The 23327-nt window shown below is 40.0% G+C and overlaps 1 protein-coding gene across 2 annotated transcripts in view; it reads left to right on the forward strand.

The window, feature by feature from the left end:
• The window catches only part of LOC127057570 (uncharacterized), a 188997-nt gene that overhangs the window by 79429 nt on the left and 86241 nt on the right, over positions 1-23327 (forward strand). For both annotated transcript variants that reach the window (XM_050966400.1, XM_050966401.1), the window contains exons 20-33: positions 2319-2410; positions 2639-2808; positions 4654-4813; positions 5612-5691; positions 7487-7667; positions 9135-9290; positions 11297-11430; positions 12138-12296; positions 14923-15103; positions 16623-16834; positions 18061-18249; positions 20338-20477; positions 22664-22826; positions 22939-23025. In XM_050966400.1, coding sequence (XP_050822357.1) covers positions 2319-2410; positions 2639-2808; positions 4654-4813; positions 5612-5691; positions 7487-7667; positions 9135-9290; positions 11297-11430; positions 12138-12296; positions 14923-15103; positions 16623-16834; positions 18061-18249; positions 20338-20477; positions 22664-22826; positions 22939-23025 — 2104 coding nt within the window. The remainder of the gene's footprint in view (positions 1-2318; positions 2411-2638; positions 2809-4653; positions 4814-5611; positions 5692-7486; positions 7668-9134; positions 9291-11296; positions 11431-12137; positions 12297-14922; positions 15104-16622; positions 16835-18060; positions 18250-20337; positions 20478-22663; positions 22827-22938; positions 23026-23327) is intronic.

Here is a 23327-nt window from a genome sequence, read left to right on the forward strand (position 1 = left end):
AGTGCAGAAAAAACGTGGCTTTATCCCTGCAGATTGATAGTATGTAGCAACATAGCTGGGCTCTTTGGTATACCATGTTTCATGAGGTGTACCCATCAGGTGAATATCTGCTGACATCACTGAATGTTGGGTGAAGGATGCTTCATGTCTCAACAGCTTCCAGAAGTTAAACTGATGAATTGTTTGTGCTAATGAGGGCTAGGCTTTGTAGTGTATAGGTCCAGCAGTTTTCTCTTTTCTTCTTACTTTCAGAGTTGACAGAAGTCCAAGTGGAAAATTCTGGATCAGCAAGATGGCTGGATGTGTTGACATATTATAAACCACATGCTCTAGCCTCTTAGACGAGTCAACAGATTTATAAAACATTTACAGCATGTGGATCATGGCTACTTTTTTTAATCTATGTCTTGGTTTTGCATTCTGTCTTCAGGGGCTTTCAGAAAAAAAGTCAAGGGATAGAGCATTAATTTACTTTTGATGAGTTTTCAGCTAAATAACACAGCAGAATTAGAAAGCTGTAATTCACAGTGCATGGGCAGGAGGCAAATCTGCAGATGACACGAGTATTTGGCTTATGGCAACTATTTCAGTGTAGTGCAATGTCCATCCAATTCCAAATGCACACAACTTCTCTCTCTCCCCACTTCCAACATTTTCATCTCAGAATAATCTTAAATAATCATTTTACCATAATATTGCATCAGCGTTATTTCTGTTTCCACTTTATTAACCCTTTCATGCCTATCAAGGATGAGTCTTTGCACACCCTAACTCCCACTGAAGTCCTGCAAGAAATTCAGGATTGGAACACAGTTGATGGCCAGACCATACCCTAAATTGGTGGGGAGAAGAGAAGCATGGAGAGCCAGGAATTACATTAACTTGGGCTGAACTAGTTAGGGAAGGAGTTATGTCTAAATTTGTCCTCCTGCTTTCCAACTTCACAGCACCCTCCTTTATGGGTTTGGTGCTCCCTTGTTATGGATGAGGGTATGGCTGTGGGGAGAGGGAGTGAGACCAAATGGATGGCAGCCATTCATGGCATCATCCTTCACTTGCCAGCAACTATAAGCAAGAAACACTGCTGGCCTTGTCAGCTCACAATTTAGCACAGAGTTCTTTGTAATTTGCTGCTTTTAAATTCTCTGGACTGGTTTGCTTTTATCCTTCACTGTTTTATATGCATTATGTCCCTCCTTTTCACTAGATAGGAGCTGCCTCCTCTGTACAATCTTATGGGCCTTATTCTCTGCTCACTTTCCTCAGTGTGAATTAGGAGTTACTCCACTGAAGTCAATGGAGTTGCACTGGTGTGAATCAGGGGAGAATCAGACCCTATACGATGGTTCTATTTCTAAAGAGTAAGAATTAGAGCAGGGGTTGGCAACCTTTGAAAAGTGGTGTGCCAAGTCTTCATTAATTTAAGGAGTCATTTGCCAGTAAAAGGTTTCGCATGCCAGACCGGCAGCGTGGGCAGCAGATGGAACCCCAGACTGGCAACGGGCTGAGGTGCTCAGCCTGCTGCCGGTCTGGGGTTCCCTCTGCTGCCCCCTGCCAGAGGGTCCCGGCTGCTGGCCCCACTCAGCCTGCTGCCGGCCGGGTACCGTCCATCCAGGCTGGCAGTGGGCTGAGCGGTGCCGGCTGCTGGGACTGGGGCTGGCAAGGGGCCAGCAGCTGGGACCCCAGACTGGCAACGGGTTGAATGGCTCATCCTGCTGCTGGTCTGGGGTCCTGGCTGCTGGCCCTGCTCAACCTGCTGCCTGCCTGGGTTCTGTCCATCCAGGCTGGCAGCGGGCTGCCAAGGGGCCGACGGCCGGGACCCCAGAATGGCAAGGGGCCAGTGGCCGGGATCCCAGTCCAACAAGGGGTGGTCGGGGCCCCAGACTGGCAGTGGGCTGAGTGGGGCTGGTGGCCAGGACCTCTGCTGTCAGCAGCATGCCACTAAAAATCAGCCTATGTGCCGCCTTTGGCACGCATGCCGCAGGTTGCAGACCCCTGGATTAGAATAAAGATTAGAGTAAGGATTGTTCTTCATCTCCTAGGAGCAAATTAACCCCTGTGTTGAGGCCCATCTATGCACCACTTGAAGTGGTATATAAGCTTCGTTCAAGACTTCCACAAAGAAGAGACTTGCTCTCCTAATGAATATAAACATGTAGAGACCGCAGTAGAATGTCACCTTTCTAATAATATTTTTCCACCTAGGAGAAGATGAAACAGACCTGAAAGAAAGGCACACCAGCCAATTATGTATAAAAACTTGTAGCAGTGATTAAATAAATCATTTTTGAATGACTATTCACATTTCTTTGTTATAGCTCCAAATTTTACCTGACAACAATGGATGGGATGGAAAATATTGAAGGTTTCCAAGACCATATAGAAACCAAATCCTGTACTAGTGAGGAAGGTAGGCTTGTGGATATTGTATCTATCATACGGAATTAAATCACTCTCAAATATGTATAGAGGTCTGAATCATAACAAACAGTACATTTGACACAATTGTGAGTTTCTTCTCATCCCATTACCTCAAAATAATCTACACATTAGTAATTCTCCTCAGGTAGTCTGTGTGTCCTCTTGGCTATATCATAATGCTGTTCTAACTGAACCCAATGCTCTTGTGTTTCACCAGTGTCCAAGATTTTTGGCTGGCAGTTGTGTTCTGAAATGTCTTACCCTGGCAAAACCAGTAGCTTGCCTTTCCCATTCTCTGGACCAGCAAAAGCAACTATGACATTAAAGAAGCAAGACAGAGGTTTGCAACTGTACCTGATGGAAGCTGCCTATAACTATACTCCTCAGGTACAATTACAGCACCTGTTATTGTTGGTTTGGTAGATCTATTCATTTCCATAGACTTGAGTGAAAAAACAGTGTTTTAGCACATTGCGTGCTCCAGCCCAGCCAGTTGCCCACAGCTAGAGGATCCAGTTTGGCATAGAAAGAAAAAAGTTACATGGAAACTACTACCTGACACTTGTGGTGGATAATTATTATTATCCCTATATAACAGTTAGAGAACAGATAAGTTAAGTGACTTGACTAAGGTCACTCATTCAGATACTGATAGAGCTGGGGGCAGAACCCAGGCTTTCTTACTTGGTGCCTTGAGCTAACCACAAAGCAACACTGTCTCTCTTTAACCACTTTTCTATATTAGCACAGTGTAAAATTGCCCTAAAAATCAAGCTACTTAAACCAGTATGAACTGCTAATGTTAGGTGCACTGTCGCCAGTTTAAAACTTGCTGATATCAATAAGAAACCAACTTAAGCTAAATTAATTAAGCAAGAGTTAAACAGACTTAAGTGTGTCTACTTTAGAGCTATGTTCCAGTTTAACAAGATTAGTTTTTAATTTGATGTAGCACTTTTTGTATGGACAAGGCCTAAGAGAGAGGATTTTCTGCACTGTGGAGAGGACAGCAAGGATGTCTGACTTTTTTCTAAATCTATAGACTCAAAATATTTGAGGGCTGTTTTCTGGCTGTATTAATGTTCCAAGGTTTCCGATGATATCTTCAGGAAACTGCTTTGGAAAAGTGTTTAGCCAGTTGGTGCCTATGGTGATGGAAGATATAAATCTGGGTTGGGGTGATCTCATTATTGTGAATAAAACCAGGAAAAACCCTAGCCATTTGTAATTAGCCAAGTGAGGGAAGCAAAAGGTGACTGGAGCATGAATTCAAGGAGTAGCCAAAGATGATGCAAAAATAATTTTGGTCTGAAACAGACAAAGAGACATTTTGTCCCACCCAACAGGAAATTGTAAACAGGGCTGAGAAATTCCAGGCAAAATAGGATGTGATATTAGCAAAGCCATGTGTTGATAACTGCAGCCTGCAATGCTGTAGACACTGTAACTGAGAAAAGTACTGTGGTTTTGGGATACCCAGATCTGGGGCAAGAGAAACGCAGAGATTGACTGTGTAAAATTACTGGCACATCAGTAGAGCTCCTTTCTGATTGGCCCACAATGTTCTGAACTGGTCACACACTTAGTACAGAATTACAGAGTCTATCATTTAAAATGGCACATAAACTAGTGCCTCCCAATCTGTGTTTTCAGCAACGTTTATAAAAATTATTTTGTTCATTATGATTTTAGTCCAAAACTTAGCATTCTACTGTCAAACTCTGTACTATTAAATTCAAAGGCTTCCAGGAATAGTAGGGGGAAAACCATTCTAATGTTAAATTAAAGGTGGCCCTAGAATGTGAAGGTACTTAATGAAAATAATAGAAAAGGTTTGAGTAAGTTAAGCTCTATACCTGGATCATGGTTAGAATTTTCTCAAAGTTTGGCAGAGGGCGGCAAATTTCAAGAGGCTCTGAGGCTGCTGTGAAATCCTAAGTGTTCAAATGAGAGTTCATAAGTCTATCACTGGGCGGGGATTGGAAAATTCAGCTAGTTGCAAATTAATACTATCATATGTATGAGAAACATTTGGAATAAAAGATAAAATTAAATGGGAAATGCACACCTGGAAACGGTTTATACAAGGATTATAGAAGTAGATTGGAAAAACAGTGTTAATATCCAGCAATGGAGCCTGCTGTGATGCCTTGACATAATTCCATATGGCCAGCTCCATTTTGTAAATGCGTTGCCAATTGCAGATGTCATGATCATTTCTTTTTTTTCTAGGAGGATTCTTGGGTTCCAAGTGAAGTTGTCCTTCATTTCTTTATCGGGACGCCAAAGTCAGACCTGAAAAGGGATGTTGGGGTTGACCTCAATTTTAATGTCCCACAGAAAAAATTCAGAATCAAATTTATACAGCCAAAGAAAAAAATCCAAGTTGATGGTAGGTCTTTCAACTAGCAGCCAGATCCTCTGTTAGCGGCAATGGAGTTACTCCAATATACACCAGTGGAGGATCTAGCTGTAAATTTCTACTGAATTGTATGATAGCCATTCAGCTAATGTAGATGACATATTATGGATTCTCCATTAGCTGGGGTAATTGCATCTTTGTTAATCCTAGATGCTCCCAAAGGTTCACGAGCTCACTGGGAGCTGAAAATCAGAATAAAAAAAATAATTGGAATTTCCTGCAGAACAGGAATACTGTTCTGCAGGAAACGCGCTCTCTGTGCGACTGCACACGGCTAAGCAAAGAGAACAAACCCAAATCCCCCCAGTGCTTTGGGAGCCAGGTTTGTGGTGGGAATTCTGTCGTTTGGATGATTTCAAGCCTGCACATTGTGATTCTTTACCAGTGTCTCTGGCATTGGGGCATTTTTGTGCTTACAGCCGTGATGACCGAGTGGTTCCAGCCAGCTTTACTTAAGAGCCTAAGTCCCATTTTCAACATGATAGCCACTTAAGAACCTAAGTGTCACTGAAAAATCAATGAGACTTAAGTATGTAGAAGCTATGTCTCTTTTGAAAATGCGACTTAGGCTCCAAAGTCAAATTTTACCCCACACCTTTTTCCTTTGCTCTGCTATTATTTGTTACTTAATTCTGTAAATGTATTATTCACAGTCATTGTGAATAACGTGTTGTGATACGTTTTTACGTAAGATACAGTAAAAAATATATTGTAGCTTTATATGTACCAATAAAAGAAAAAACCTGTGGTGTTCCCTATTTCTCTAAGGAAAACTTGAGTTATCTAAGAATTCACGAGTTGGACACCTGGAGCTGATACTAGATGACAAGGATGTCTATTACATTAAGGTACATCCTCAAAATACAAAGTTTTCAATACTAGGATGAAATAGACACACAGAAATGGGATGAAAAAATCCCCATAGAAGGACAATAAGATCCATGTATACTGAAACAGTATCTGAATAATCAATTAGTGGAATGAGTGAGTTCTCTATTACAGGTACATCCATTTGCTCAAGTAGGGATAATACATACTGACAGATCATCCCTAAATTGCGATTTTTTATAATCAATATCCTTAAGCACCAACATATAAGCAAAAGCAATTTTGTTCCATTCAGATTTTGTCCTTAAAACCACCAATAGCTGTGCACTATAAGCCTGACCCAAAGTCAGTAGGACTACTCCTATTGACTTCAGTGGGATTTGGTTTAGTAAGCATGTATATAGTTTAACCTCCTATGTCCCCACAGCTACTTCTGAAGAGATCTGAGATGTTTGGGTGATAGGTAGCTTGGAAGATTGGTAACTGAATACAAAACCTTTTACCTCCAGCTGTTGTAGCTATTTTCATTTGTGCCCACAGCAACACTGACTAATGAACTGTCAGACTGGAGAGTTCTAATAGTGAACTCTATTTTCTGGCCCTGGTCGTCGACATAGTTCAGGGTTACAGTACGTACTACCGCTGCCCCGGTCTCCAGGTTACAAGTTATCACTGTGGCTTATGTGAAATGAGTTTGGCCTTAATCTAGTTCATTGTGGTATTACTCTGAGGGCCTGATCCTCAAAGTAAAATCAAGTAGGAAGACCTCTGCACCCTCAGAGCCTACTCAAGTCTATGAAGCTCTGTGTGATTGCAGCAGCCCATTTCCCCATGTGCTTCTATATGCTGGATTGGGACTTTAAACAATATTTGGCCTATTTTTCACTTGCATTTGGTGCTAAATGAATAAACTGAAGTGATTTCTTAGAGCAGGCTTTCAGCTGCAATCACAAATTTTTACAATGGTCATGCATAATGTCTGTGACTGAACCCAGAGTTAGCTTTTCACTGGCATGAACTTTGTAGATACAGGAATATCCCAAATATTCTTCTTTTAAAGATATGATTTGCATCGTAGCTGAGAGAGAAACAGGATCATTCCAATGCTAGAACTATAAAAGCAAAAAAATCACGTGGGTAGAAATTTAACATTGAAATTGTACTGAGATTTTTATTTCCCCACAGATTTAGACTGTAATAATTCACCTTTTTTCATTACTTAATTTGCAATTTAGCAGCTGCATCAACGTGGGCCTGTAGTCCCAAGCCTACTTAACTGGTACACATTTTTCAACAACTACAGTAGTTTGCCAGCTGTTTTTTCCTACAATATAATTTCAACCCAGACATTTTGAACCTTTTTTCTCTTTAGCAGAGCAGCAAATCAAACACTAATTAACATTGCAGAGTGCTGACTTGCATTCTAGCCAACCAAAATAAAGTTCCAAACTGCCATCCAGTCAATTTTTTCAATAACATCATATCAAACAAATTTTGTTTTCATTTTGTGTTTGTTTTTTGGTCAGTCTTGCAACATGCTATGTGTTCTCAAATCCCATAGAAGTCAGTGGGAGTGAAGGGTACCTAGCACCTCACAAGACTAGGTTCTTTGTCTTGTTTGGAAAATAAATCCACTGTCTTCTCACCCATTATTTGTCAACATTGTCAACATTTGTCTAAATTGAAAATATAAATATTCCCTCTCCTCCTTCCGCATTGGTAAGGTGCCCATCTCTAGTATCTAGTCACCAAATGCTGACTGAGTCTGTTTCTCAAAACATAATCAAACTGTCTTGTTGGATCGGGATTTTTTAGGGAATGACGGGTTTGCAAACAGTGAGTGGAGAGCAGAGATACACAGCCCAGCTGGAGGCAAAGCTGATAAAGCAAGGCAGCCCAATCATTCTGTCAGGAAACATCACTAAGCAACTTGGCAAGAAAATGGCTTTTTCAGTGTCCCTGCATAATTTATTGAAGGATGCAGCATTTCTTTCAGGTTGGTGGACAAAGTCCTTGTCACGTAAATGAGTGGGATCTGGAGTCTTTGGGATGTATGCCGAGAGAGAGCATATGTTCTAGTTCCCTGCTTTTATAGGAACTAAAATTCCTTTGAAATTAATTGGGGTGCCTTTTAAAATGTATGAGTTTGTGTGACACTTACTTACCATTGAAAAATAATAGCAGTTATACAGTAAATTAAACATCTTCCTTGAATTCCTTTGTCTGAAAAGAAAAAGTTTAAGTAGCATTAACATTTGCAAGGAGTCATTTATTTTTAAAAATTCGAATCCTATTTTCCATCATTCACTATTGTGTTAAAAACCCTGCTGCTTGTAATGTGGCTAGATAAAAAGGAGAATTCATATACTGGAATAAATCAAAGATGTAACACTTAGACTCCCTATTTTTTCCCCTCTGACAAAATATCTTAGTGTGGTGAGTGTCCAACTTATTTGATCGCACACTCCCCCCTTTTTGTGTCTGTCGTCCTTTACGCACACACTCAGCTCCTGCCACACAAGTGCATATACTGCCACCATCAGCAGCACAGAAGTAAGAGATCCCATGCTACCCTTACTTTACTGCTGCTGCTGGCGGCAGCGCTACCTGGAGAGCTGGGCACCTAGCCAGCCACTGCTGCTCTCCGGCCACCCAGCTCTGAAGGCAGAGCAGCTTCTTGTAGTCCCCTCTCTTCCTCTTCCCCCGAACACATTCCACACACCCCAGATTGAGAAGCTCTGTCTTAATGGAATCTCCAAGGATCCCCTGTGGGTCGTGCTTGACCTCCCAGCATTGATTCTATAGAGAAATCTTGTAGAGCTCAATATTTATTACGTCATAATAAAGGAGAGGTCTAGATAAATAGGAAAAAATAAATAAAAGGAGCTGTAAAGTGGTGAAAGATTGACAGGCCTGAAAGTGAGCTCCTGTCTTCTATAGCACAGGTCGTCCCTGTGGGAGCTTCCCCACACTGTCCATATCATCCCTGTTCCAGGGAGATCATCTGCAGGGTGAGAGTTCAGTCTCTGTCCCTATTTGTTCCTGAACCAGGCTGCTGATACTGCCAAGAGTGGCATTTGTTGCGGCCAGCTGCAATGTTGTTTCTTTGTAGATTCTTATCCACTGGGAATTTGGCTGAATCTACTCCTCTTTTCATGCAGATGACCTCATAGTAATAGTGTATGAACACTGTAATCTGGACTGATTTTGAACCAATGGGCTACTGTAGACATGAAAAGCCCTACAGCCATTGGCCCGTCCTTACCACTACCTAAAAGGGCCAGTCCTGCAAGGCAGTACACTCTCTCATTGGGGGAGCTGAAGGCACTTGCTGTCTCACAGGACTGGGCTCTAGGGCTGCTTTTTAGAAGGCAGTGTATGTTTTTGCCAACAACGTTTCCTTTTTCTGACTGTACAGTTCTTATTGTGTGCTGCTGCATGGGTACCTCTGCTCTTTCTGTAGTATTTCTGGAGAAAAAGATTGACGATAAACTGAGGCAGTACTCACTTGAAGGGGAGACCTACTTTCCAGGTGTTCTTGGATCTCACACCATTGGCCTGCTGCAGCAACGGGGGAGCCTGTGGTCTAATGCTCTGAGAATAAAATATGGACTTCTAGGTACTGTGTAAATGACATTTATTGTTATGCTAAAGAGAAAAGCCAAAACATTAGAACTGTCTTCTGTTACCCAGCTGGATAAATGTAACTCTCAGAATTCCAATGAAAAAACCCCAGAATAAATTTAAAAAGTGGTTTCTGCGAACATTCTCCAGTATTTGTTTTAAAATACACTGTTTTTGCAAATATTTCCACAGTTGCTAGAATGTTTATGAAAAGTGAACAAAACAGATGCACAAATTCAATGAATTCATTAAAAAAATGAGAAAATGTATCCAGAAAATGTTTTGCAGTATTTCCCCAGCTACATTATATAAACTAGAAATACCGAGCTATTAAATTTACTGGGCAGCCAAAGCAGTCAGACAATCAAAGGAGTTATATGGCTTTAGCTGAATAGCTATAGCAGTTGGTGCACAGTATGCATTAAAATCTGACTGTGTGCATGCATATGGCATATTAATCCTGGGTCATGTGTAGTGGTATGACTAGCTAACCTTTTTAAAACCAGCACAGATTGGTTTATTTTGCTAAAAATCATCATTTAGTGTCATGTTAGTTAGAATATCATTGACAGGGAAACAAATATTCTTCAATCATATTAGTAAATGGAAAGTGTTTTTGCAGTACAATGGCTATTCTGGTTTGTACAAATAATCACTGAAAGCAAATATCTTTGAGCTTGGTGCTAAAAATAAGGGACCAAATCCAGGCTTACGTACAGTGTATCATAAGCATTCAATCATGAGTTTGGCTTAACAATCATGCAATTTTAAAAATATATAAATTTTTGTGGGTTTTTTTGTGTCTTCTGGTGTTTGAGCCTAAAGGGTTTGAGTGTTCAAACTCTTCTCATCAGCCATTACTTTTTATTTAAATGAAAGCCAAGATTTTCATGTCATCCTGTGGCTCCAGAACCTAAGCTTTTAACTGAAAACAAGAACAAAAAACCCCCAGGTATTGCGAGACCCACAATAAAATGCAAAAGCTGGCAATCAGCTACTTGCTCGGGTTTTGAAAAGTTTTTACCCAGATAAAAATTCCACCAAAGAAGTAAAATTAATGCCTGGATGTTGCTGTTACTGCTGGATTGGAGAGGGAGAGAGAAACTGTAGAAAATATGTCAGAACAAACACAAGCAGTATCTTGATTTTCCTTAGGCCAAAATCAGACTAAAGACTTGGACCATTTTCATTTTGCCTTCTGATGTAAAACAGATGTTTCCAAATTAAGGAAGTTGGAAACATCTTTTATTTTATTAGAAAATAAAATAAACAGAGGCCCAAAATCATAAATAAATCCTATAATGTGGTCCATCGTTTTAGGATTTTCATCTCTAATGAAACTTGTGGGATAAATTAAAGTTTGTGTGACCTAAGCCAGTCATCCCCAACCTTGATAAGCAGATTTATCAGACACAGACCTTGGCTAAAACAGCCTCTGCTAGATACCTTTCATTCACACTTCCATGCACTTTAACCTACTATAGCACTTGGACTGCTTCCTGGCATGTTAGACAGGGACTAGCTACACCTCTGGGCCCCATCGGAAGAGCATGGGACACCTGGATTAAAAGATTGAAGTGCTGTTACTGGTAATACATACCAGTAGCTGGGAACCTTTGGTTTCAGTTAGAAGAGGATTTAGATAAGGATATTACTGATTGCAAACTGTCAGCCCATTTAAATGAACGAAGTGTATACTTCTTTATCATCTGGTTATTAGCTTGTTAATTAACGTTTTCATTTTCAGAGGCAAGTTCTCATGTAGAAAACACAAACCCATCATCCCTAAATACATGCTCATTGATACCATAAGAGTGTTCTTACCTCAAGATTCTTAGGATAAAACAAATTATATTTCTGTGAAGAACCTGTTATGATTACATGAAATTAAAACTATAATGCAGACTTAGGGTTATATTGCTAGTTTATTCTGTATGAGTTGAATCTTCCACTTTTGAAAAGCTAAAGCATTTCCATATGTGTGTATGTTGACTCAAACAGGAGATGCGAAAAATTTTCGGCATGAATGTAATGCAGGACAGAAAATTAAAGTGGAGACCAGCTCAAATGAAGCATACAAATTGGATATGGGACATGAGCTTCACTGTACACAGACTCCATCCTATAACCACAAGGTAGAGAGTTCAATATGCTGCAATATATTAGCAGTGTAGGGTTTCACACACAGGGATAGCTCAGAGGTCAGTTTGGGGACAATCTTTTTTTCCTCTTGTTTTAGCTTATAACTTGTTTACCTACTATGGCCTAGGGAATCAAAAATAAGTCACCAGTTTCTGCTCTCTGTTACAGCTGTGTAAATCCAGAGTAATTCCAGAGACTTCAATTCTTATATATGCATTCATATAATTTCTGTGGAATATTTTTGCATATGCTTTTTAATCCCAGTGTTTACATATTAATATGTGATTTCATTGTATTTTCTGTAGTCAGCAATCCGGGAATCCTCTTAAGCATACAAAGACAATCCAAGTCATGGTTTCATCATACTTACATGTCCAGAAATTAGACTCTTTTACCTGGATTTGTAACACTTTTCAGGTTCAGTTTGTGATGTCCTTTGGACACTAACTAACCTTCAGCTGATTAACATCTTCAAAACTCCCTGTTCTCTGAATTGTTAGGAGGCAGAGCTGAAGCTTAATAACATATAATGCTGTCTAGTTTAAATATTGAGCATTAGCTGTGATGTAACTTTTTACTATCACTTGCCTGCTACAAAGGGGTATTTCTGTAGGCAGATCTACTAACTTTCTGTATATGCACAGCACCATCCATAAGGGGAGAAAGGATGTCACAGGGAAATGGTGTATTGTTTCTGCAGGTTCATTTGCTGCACGAAGTGAGTACATCTCGGCTCTACTCCCATCTGGAAGTCAACTATGGCAAACACTGGGATGAAATCAACAACAAGAGGAAGCTACTGGTCAGCCAGACATTTAAAAATAGTTCAAGTCCATCTCAGGTCAACTACTTCATGGAGGTAATAGCACCTGCTGTTGGATAGCACCTGCGTTGCCAGGAAGTAAAGGGCAAACTGTATTAAAAAAAAAATGAAATGAGGCATAACTTGTGCTTGTGCTCTGAAAAAGTGATTATGGTGTAGTGGTCAGCCATGTTCGTCTTTCAGTGACATCAAGGTCAAATACATTCAGTTTGGAAGTAAAAGAGGTTTTCTCTAACTACTAGCTTAGCAAACTCAACCTGGGATCTGAGAGTCAAGCTGAATTCTTATCATCTCAACCATCACTAATAATATAATTTTTGCAGTTCAAAATGTTCCCTCACTTACTCCTGTGCAAACAATTTGCATGCAGTAAGTGGAACTTACTAAACAATTCTCTTGGAGCACAGGGAATAGAGTCCAGCCCGCTCTCTCTCAACGGTTTTAGCCCCATAGAAATTTTTTTTCATTAAAGCAAACTGACAGAATACACGTCAAGAATAATCTGAGTGAGATGGCTCCATTGTTTGCATAGGCATTTTTCTGAAGCATGCTTGTTTTGAGAGATACCATCTCACCAAATGTTGTTCATTGTGCAGTCAGAATGTTATGTGACAGTGACTGAATTCTTACACAAATATTACTTGAAAACTTTGTATTTCATTCATGTGATATCTTATTATTTGATGTGGGTTGTGGGACATTACTCATGCCTCTACATTAAGGGATGCCCCTTACTTAGTGTTTAGTATACCTGGCCTATTAAGAGTTTTAAAGGTAAAATTACGGTGTGTGGATTAGATGAACCACATATCTAGATGTGTGGAAAAAGTTCAGATCCACTGGAGACCAAGAAGTTCAAAGATGCATGAAAATTAAAGCAAACATCAAGAAAACTCATTAGTTGGACTTTTTTCAAACCTCAAAAAAAAGTTCAAGCTTGATTTGGTTTGAGTTTCGTGAAGTTTTAGGTTGGCTTATGCAAACTGATTTGCCAGTCCTAATATAGCTTACCTTGTTCACAAGATGCTGCAGTGGTATCTGTAATGTTAGTAATCAAACACAAGAAGGGACCCAGAGCATATAGTATTTAGATAGAAGTCTTCTTGTAGAATTACAATAGCTAGTTTATATTACAAAACTGTCTCTCCTGATTCCTCCAGACATAAACTGTGGGATCAGAAGAATGTTTCCCCAGTAACATAGTAGAGAATAATTACATGCATTATGGTAAGTTTGTGCCTTCCTTTGAAGCATGCAGTATTGAGTGCTGCAAGAGATAGAATAATGAACCATATGGCAATTCCTGTTACTCCTGTCCTATCTGGATTTGTAATGGATCTTTACAGAAACTATGCCTATAAACTTCTATCTTAGTTCTTAGGGAGACTGTAACAGGAAACACTCGCCTCTTCAGTGCCTCTTGCTGCTGCATGCAGTACTCTAGTCCTTTTCCTGCTCCTAGCGCCCCCTAGGTTCTCAGCTTCGCTTGACAGAGCTTCAGTGGCCTGAGGCCTTGTGTGTCTCAACCCGCCAACCAAGTCACAAAGTTCAGAAGAAACCCCTTCTGTGGTAGCAAAAGTCCAATAAAACCATCTATCTGCCTTCACCGGGCTCTTCAAACTTTGCTCTGGGGCCTTTACATTTAGACCTTCATTCAGGCGTGCAAACAAGCCTTGTCCCCTTCTTGGGGTTTACACCACTTTGTCAATGGGGTAACCCAGGCCTGCCTACAGCTACAGATTCCAACCCAGAGGCCTTATAAACAGCAGCTACATCCCACTCATTTCAATTTATTGCTGCTATTTCCCTGGGCCTTTTCCCACCTGGCCCTTTTCTTTTCACCCCATACTTCAGAGTTACAGTTCTCAGGTCCTCCCCATCCCAGCTGAAGCAAATTCAGCCATAACCAAACTTTGATTATCCCTCAAGCACCACTGGCCAGAGAGGAGCACTCTGCCTTGCTCCTCTGGTCCCAGCCAGGAATTATCTGCTAATGATCTGCAGCTCCTTTTATCTGAGCCTGCTGGGCTCTGATTCGCTGCTTCTGTGCAGCCTCTCTAGGCAGGCCTCCTTTCCTGGGTGGAGGTGTAGTAGGACCACAGAGCCTCTGGCAGTGGACCACAATGGCAAGGTACACGCCATTGCATGGGCACGGATTTTACAAATCTTCTCAGGCAGTAGCTGCACATGAAAACAAACACTGTTGTTTTAGAATAGATGGTGACCTTTCCATGTAGCCTATATCTGAACTATCCTAAAGTATATTGTATATTTCAATATTGTTTTAGCAGTGACCTCCTGCTAGCAGCCTAGATTTTACCTGAGACACCAGCACCAAATGACATGAAATTATTATCATGACTTTTTTAAAATGACTAAGGAGCTGATCCAAAGCGAACTGAAGTCAATGGGAGTTTTTCCATCAACTTCAGTGGGCTTTGGATCAGGCTGTAAATGCATAATTAACTGTATATAAAGATGCCATACATAAAATATCTGTAACAGGTCTAAGGACTTTTGAACAGCTATAAAATGAAATTACAAATGTGCAAAGCAGAACCACTTGACCTAGCTGATTCTAAACACAAGTGCATGTTCTGTTGGTCTTGATGGTCCAGATGATGAGAGATAATTTTAATCAGAATTCATTGTTGTTTTCCAGTTTACCATGCAAGTCCCAGAAAAGCAGGTGAATTACAGAACTCAGCTGCAGCACTCACGTACCTCTCAGGGCCATTCGGAGGTTAGCACCAACTTTAAGGTGCAGTATAATGACCGCATGCCATTTGTGGCAGGACTGCAGTGGAAAGATACATCCAGAAATTACCTTAGGAAGTGGGAAGGTGAAGTACCACTAAAAATTTCCAACCTCTGACTTGAAAAGCAGTCATAAAGGTGCTCCTAGTATTTTTATGAATTAGTCATAGAGAGTTATTCTGTAAGGTAATGGTGAGATGCTTTCTAGAGGCAGATATCTCCAGATATAGATTAAATACATTAAGAGATTATTTGTTCTCAAAGGAGCCATATTTTGAATTGTTTGCCCTAGCAGATACTGACTGGATCTACGTTATTGATGTTAAAGAAAGGAAAAAATACGAGGTGACAGTGACTTGAATATCAAGGTGTCAAGTATCAGAGGGGTAGCAGTGTTAGTCTGGATCTGTAAAAAGTGACAAAGAGTCCTGTGGCACCTTATAGACTAACAGACGTATTGGAGCATGAGCTTTCGTGGGTGAATACCCACTTCGTCAGACCCAGTATTAAGGGTATCTCAGGCTATAAGTCAAACACTTATCTATAGTAATTCATTTCAGTGTGTGTGTATCAATAGCTTTGTGTATGAGTGTTTAAAACCACACATTTATGTCAAGGAAATTTTGTTTTAGTAAGGAGAACAAGAACTAGGCCTTTATTATTATATTCTATATCTTGCCTTTCCAGAGTTGCTTGGGAAGTGGGAGTTATATTGATTTACCTACTTCGTTGTTGTCTGTAAAAAAAAAAAATCTATTTTCTGATATTTCTTGATCAAACAAACTGGGTCAAATTCCACCCCAACTTACACTCCATTGACTTCAGTGAGATTATGTGTTGTGTAGTATTTGGGTAGTATTTAGCTCAATCTGTGTACTGGCCCTTAAGAGCTATATTAAGAGCCAAAGTCGATCTGTACCAACTCATTTGTATGCGCACACATAGACATTTTGTTGCAAATTGAGTAGTCTGATGTAAAGAACCAAGTTCACCCAGCGGTATTTCCTTTGACTTCAGTTGAATTGCACCAGAGTTTAATTTGATCCCTAACAAGATACTTTTTGATGTTTTCTTTTGAAGGTTTGCAGTGTCTGGTCATAAATGTCATTTGATATGGCAATATTTATCTGTGATTTACCTGAACATATCACAAGCTGTGAATGGCATTAATCTGATGAATCTTTAGATAAAATTTCAAGGTCATAACATCTAATTATAAACAATAATAATTGACAGAGTCCTGAAAAGAGCTGTCCCTATAAAGCTTGTTCAAAATTCACCTTCTGCCTTTATATGTGCAGTCCTGTTGGCTTTCATGGGACTAATATGTGCATAAAGGCTCCAGAATCACTTACTGTGTGAATAAAGATTGTGCACATGGTGGCAGATCATTCAGTGGAATCCAGGGCCTTTGCCGTGTAACCAGTAGGCAACATTTTGTCCCATCATTAATGGGCCTTCAGTAGTGCAGCACATATGGTTCATAAGATCATAGTCCAAAGACCTTTGCAGTATACCAACAATTGTGTTGCAAGTTTAGAAGTCACGTAGCACAAGACCTAACATTTCAACCAGCTTTACTACAACCTGTTCATTTGCTTTCAGGTACATTAAACATGGATACCCCGTGGCTATATCTATATGTGGCTCACAAACTACACCAACCTGAGCGATCTGCTTATCTGTCTACAATGGAGCTAACAGCTGGGAAAGCCCTTTCCATCAAGAACTTGGTGGTGGAAATGTTTTGTAAAGACAAAGGCAATGAAAAAGAGGGGAAAATTCACATCTATACACCAACTACTACCTACCTGCGGGTTAGTAACTCATTGCTTCCTTTCGTAAAGCCCAGCATGGATGGATATCATACAGCAGTAGTTATACAGCAATTCTCAGCACACAGCATGCAGTGATCTTTGTGTGTGAATCTACCAGATAGCGGCTTGAAATGCATATGTTCATTGGTTTCCTGGATTTGTATAATGTGCTGTTCATCCTCACCCTGGCATCTTGTTAGGCCTCTCTGTCCCCTACCTTGTAATGCAAGCATAGTCGATACCTCCTAACCAGTTCTGAAACATGTGGTGCATGCTAGCTGTGGATGCATATGCAGCACATCTCTCCTGAGGGTGACATTCATCCCTCTCTGCACAAAGTATTTGGGGGATGGAGTTCCCCCCTGCCACTAATCCAGCCTATGGCCCACCTTTCTTCAAAGTTTTTGGGCCACTGGATGTGCAGCACTTCCAATATTTGACATTCAGAACAGATTTTAACCAAGGACACCAAGTCTACTGATTCTAGAACTGATTCTAATTTCACTAACACAACTGTGGTCCATACAGGTTCTAATACCATGATCATCACCCTATAGTTTCTGAGCACCTCTCAGTTGTGCATTAAACAACAGAACTAACATCTGCCACTAGACACTAGATTTTCCCTGGAGAAACTCCATTTGTTTTGATGTAGTTTGGGTATCCCTGTCCAAGTGAGATCAGAATCAGGATCTTTCAGTTTGAAAAGTCAGTCCTATTTATAGCATACATTATTTAGAATTAGAACTTTGGGTCAAGGTTTAAGAGAAAGCAACCATCAGCTGAAATGTCTTTCAGGCTGCAACAAACCTACAATGCAGGTTACTTTAGGGTGTTCCTTTGTTTTGCGTCCCACCCTTTCCCCATTAGATCTCTGTTGGTCTAGACCCAGTTGAGGATTGTTGGAAAGAAAAAATTGGCTTACTTGTTAATTTCTTTGAAGACGTCCAGCCATCTATCCCTCCCTTGTTTGGACGGAGCATAAAATAAAAAGACCAAAGATAGACATTGACCTCCTGATGGGAATCGTAACACCCTGAAAGTGAGATTAATGTCTTGACAATGGAAATGCTGGCAACTTAACTCTAATAGATGCTATTATAATCGTCACGGAGCTTTCTGTCCAAGGAAACTCCTTCTATTCATTTCTCTGCTATACTGCAGAAAGAAAAGGATCCTACCTGCTGTAACTCAACAGGTCCAAAATATTTATCTTTATCTTTCAGGCATCCACAGTCAATCACCTTGAGAGGAATGTTCTGCATAGCTACAGTGAAGTAGTATCAGTGTGGAACCAGCTCTTGAGGACTGAGATTCATTTGGAGAATAGCGAGCGAGCCAAGTTTCTTTGCTTTAAGATAAAGAGTACAAAGCAAGAATTTAATTTGTCAGCTGACTATTTACACCTGCAGAGGGTAAGACGGTTGTATAAATGTTAACTTTTCTGGATCTGGGACTGCGTCTCGCAGGTGCATCCAAATGAGGAGCATCATGCATTTATTAGACTTCAATCATGCATATCGGTAGTTAGCTTTTTTTTTTTATCCTTTTAAATTGTTGGCATGCTATGAGAAATGCTGAAATGTAAAACTGAGGGGTTTTTTTTGTTTTTTTTTTTAAAAACACTTTATGTAGGCTAAAGAAATCCATCATCACTACTAGTTTTCTCCTTCATTTTTATGGTGTACTTCAGTTTGAGTTCTTCTCTCAACTCTTAGGGACCAGTGGCACACACTGAGTGCAAAGGGATGCTGTGTTCCTAGAAAACTTACGGAAAACGTGAAACCCTAAATACTTAGACCTTAATGCGAGTGTGTGATATGTGCAGATGCTATTGCTAAATACTCTGAACTATCAGGTACCATGCTTGCATGTAGGATAACAAAATTGCTGTGCAAATTATGGATTTCTGGCCATTCTGAAATATGGAGGGGGAAAAATTGCTTCCAGTAGACCTAAAAATGAAAATCTCAAATTTTTTCAGTGAATCAAAAACCAAAATTCATTTTGGGTCAAACAGAAGATTGTTTTGATTTTGATCTTTTTTAATTTAAAAATTAAAATTGAAGATAATTTCAAAAAGAAGTGGTTTTAAATTGAAAAGTTTAGTTAAAAAAATTAAAACAAAATGTGTTGACTTTTTTAGAATTTTGAGTTTCGGTTTTTTTTACTGTAACAATTTGTGGCAATCAACATTAATTCCCCCAAAAATGTTTTCCTTGGCCCAAATCTGGAGTTTTTGCCAAAAAAAAGTTTTGGTTAAAACATTTCACCCAGCTCTAGATAGAAGTAACTGGTTTCATGCACCACCACTTGCACTTTAGTTTATCCGATATCAGAAACTAGCCTTTAATATGCAGAGAACAATGCTGTTTGAAGCTTTATTTACTTTGTTTGGTATCTACGGTGCATGGCAGATAATCAACAGCCTGTCCTCTAAAAGATACTTTGACCCAGCTCAGGATACCATATGTTTTGAAAAAACAACCCTGTTCCATTCATGGTACTCAGATGCTTTGCAAATCAAACTAGCTTAACAGATCTTAAAATACAATAATTTATCTAAAACATGAGTATTATGTCCCTGCAGAAATACAAATGCAACTCCTGTCCTGTAATTTGCACTTGTACTTCATGTTTGTATTTCCACAAAGGTAACTCCTTTTGCTCTTCACAGAAAGGAACAGGTTTTAATCTGTTGCAACCTGATGGCGCTTTCAAATAGAATCTTATGCAGTACTGAATGCATGCATATTCTGAAACTGCTGTGCATTCACGTTTTAGGACACATACACAGTAGGCATGCTTGCGTTGCTTTTACAAGACACTGTGTTCTAAATTTAGTCACTATTGTAAGCCCGATCTTGTGAAGAGTCGAGCTCAGATGGAGTCAGGGCTGCTCAGCATCTTGCAGGACTGATCCTTGTTGCCTCCAATATTATGATGATATAAAAGCAATACTTTCAAATTTACTTTGATTTTTTTAAAATCATACATAAAAATATTTGTACTTTATGGTATTCTTGGGTTACTTTGCTGTATAATGGTGATAAGTTTTGTAGCAATCACCTCTCATTTTTGCCCAATGTTTTGCTGCATAAATGTGATGAGCATCTCCACTGAAAAACAATAACAACCATTTATTTATTAATAACAGTTGATTTATTAAAAACAGTTAATTTAAGGTCTGATCCTGCTGAAGCCATTGGTTCAGATCTTAACATCACTTCAACTGGTGTAAATTGGGAGTAGCTCCAATGAAGTCACTGGAGTTATATCAGTGTTGAAATTGGTGTAAATAAGATCAGAATTGGGCCATTGGGAGCTTTGTTGTTGGCTTTATGGGGAACAGGAATGGGCTTGTCCTGTAAGACAACAACCTCACTGCAGCCTGGTTCACTCTGTGGTTTGTGACTAGCCACCTCTACACCATGGGTCCAGCAAATCTTACTCAACTCTCCTCTCTCAATGCTACCCTGATGCTCCTGCTACTTCGACTGCAGCCTAAAAAGATTAACCTCTCCATGAAGGCTCTATGGACAGACCACAAGAGTCTGCCAGTTGTGATGCAGCTTGAGGGTCAGATAGAAGAGCTGAAGAAAGATAAGATGTTCTACCAGAAACGTGGAACCATCCATATCAGGTGTCGTCACTTTTTTTCATATCTTCACAGAATGTTTTACCTTAAATTTTAATGTGAGTTTTAGTGCTCCTGTGAAAGGTGCTGGGGGGCTTGACAAGACTGAAGTCTCCATTTTGCCTATGTGCCTAACCTTGCAATACATAGACTGAGTCTTTGTATCCATTCTCTGGTATACTATTGACAAGGGTGCTAATCGCAATAGCTAATTTTGTAATATGGACATCTGTTCATTAGGAACTCTACAGAGAGCATCAGCTCATTTCACAAAGACCACAGAAAAGTCACAAGATGGTCAGACTTTCAGGTGGTGATGGTTCTAACACCTATAATCAATTCCTTGAGCCATGTAGATGCCTATTTTTCTCCCATTTCCTAGGGAACAATACGACTGCCTTAATGTCAAATATATCCCCTCTAAAACATGTTGTTTTAGTTTGGGAATGTGTTCCATTTATTCATGGGAAGGAATTTATGGTCTCTTGATTCTGGCCAGCTCTAGAATCTGCCCCTTGATGTGTCATCACTGAAATTTCAGTAATTTCGGGGATTCTACAGAAATTCAGGGCTTGAGTCTGTGGGCTCCAGAGAGGTGTTGAGCATTCTCAATGTCCAGGATGGTCAGGAGGAGCTACAAGTACCCAGGATCCCTTAGGAGCTGCCAAACATTTGTATAGGAGGCTGTTTAAGTAGTGGAAAAAGAACACAAATGAAAAATGAGGAATGATGTCAGCTGTCCTGCTGTGCATGAACTTAGTCCAGTGTGAGATTATAAAAGTGAATGTCTCCGTCCTAAGCTTTCAGCTTACTCTAATCAGAGAAGTCTATAAAATGCTGCAGCTAAGTAATAAACGACACCCTGGGCTGAGGATTAGTTGAACGTCGGTTTCCTAGGGCATCTAAATTCGTTCAGTGAATTCCATGCAAGTTGTATTGTTTCTGTGGAGTACAACAATGTACTTGTTAGCTGAGATTTTCAAAATTGTCTGAAGGATAAGAGAGGGTCAGTTCCCATTAGAAATTAATGGGAATTGTGCATCCATATCTTCCCGGAGGCTTTGACAGTCACACACTTCAGCTGCAAGATACATTAAAGTCTCTCTGTGAGTGATACCTGAGGCCTCGTTAGCATTGACTCCCCACTTGGTAAGGCAACTCCCATCTTTTCGTGTGCTGTATATTTATACCTGCTTACTGTATTTTTCACTCCATGCATCTGATAAAGTGGGTTCTAGCCTGGAAAAACTTATGCCCAAATAAATTTGTTAGTCTCTAAGGGTACGTCCAGACTACCCACCCCCCGGATTGGTGGGTAGTGATCAATCTATCAGGCATCGATATATTGTGTCTCATCTAGACACGATATATCGATCCCCGAACCTGCTCCCATCGACTCCGGAACTCCACCAGGGCAAGAGGCGCAAGCGGAGTCGATGGGGGAGCCGTGACCATTGATCTTGTGCCGTGAGGAAGGGAGGTAAGTCGAAATAAGATACGTCGACCTCAGCTATTCCCGTAGCTGAAGTTGTGTATCTTACATCGACTCCCCCACTCCCCAGCGTAGACCAGGCCTCAGGCACCACAAGGATTCCTCGTTGTTTTTGCTGATACAGACTAACACGGCTACGCCCCAGAAATGTGAGGCACTGATTCAGGTGCTCTGCACCTGTCCTTCATACACCCATAGAATCCAACATCATTTCAGTTAGTTTAAATGCTAGAAGATGTTGGGTAGGTTATGTGGTCTAGGGTAGGAATTTTCTGTCAGAAATGCTGGCTAATGTGTAATGCTATTGTTATGTATTATTATTTATTCTTTGTATTCCCACATACCTGGGAGCCCTGGTCATGGATCAGGAGCCCAATGCGCTAGGTTCTGAAAAAATATAAAACAAAAAAAGACAATCCCTGCCCCCAAAAGCTTACATTCTGAACTAGCATGAAACTCTGACAGTATGTGTCATTCTAGCATATTCATACAGGTACCATTCTCAAACATTTTTTTCCTTCTTGATCCTTCCTCTACCCCTGTAACTTTTCAACCTTTCATGTAGGCTTGCTTTGTTTCAATAATTGACACTAGAGGTATTTGCAGTTAAAAGTCTAGGAGTTTCAGCTGAAGAAAGAAACTGTTTTTTTTTTCTTCTGTGGTTTTACCTTAAAATCTTTATGTTTTTGTTTTGTCCCAGACATCCTTTTAAACTGCCCATTCCCCAGAGCTTCCTTCTCCAGGAGACATTTATTGTAGACAAAAAGCAAAAACACTACTTCTTGGAAACTAAAATTTTGATTAATGGGCTGGATGAATCAGTTCAAACCTTTACACTTGGCTACCAAGCTGAACATCCCTATGTGAGTGATACCTGATGTGAGAATTTGCCTGTAACTTCGGATAGTGACATAATCAGAAAATAAACAGGTTATTGTAACTCGTATCTCTGGCTTTTGTTTCTCATTTTTTTAGATGTGTGCTGGCTTAGTGCATCCTTATAACAGCAAGATTTTCCCCCAAAATGTAGAACTATGTGCCTTAACCCGAGGTCACCAAAGTGTAAGTAAACTTTTTGTTAAGATTAATCCATGAGAGAGGCTCCATTACATGTCTGTATAACATAGCAATTTAAGATCTACCAGATCTAGTTAGAAGTTTGGTTGGTTTTGCCAATTTGCTCACAGCATCTACCAGAATGTAGGTGGTGAAGCTGAAGTACAAAGTGGATTGCTGTGGGAGGTGTCTCTTCCGTGTTAGAGGAACAAGTATATTCTGAGTAAATTAATGTTAAGCAGCATTATTATTATTTATTATTAAGAATGTACATTGGAAAGCAGGAGGTTGTAAGTTCAAATCCTGGC

The sequence above is a fragment of the Gopherus flavomarginatus genome, chromosome 9, assembly GCF_025201925.1.
Source record: "Gopherus flavomarginatus isolate rGopFla2 chromosome 9, rGopFla2.mat.asm, whole genome shotgun sequence".
Lineage (NCBI taxonomy): Eukaryota > Metazoa > Chordata > Testudines > Testudinidae > Gopherus > Gopherus flavomarginatus.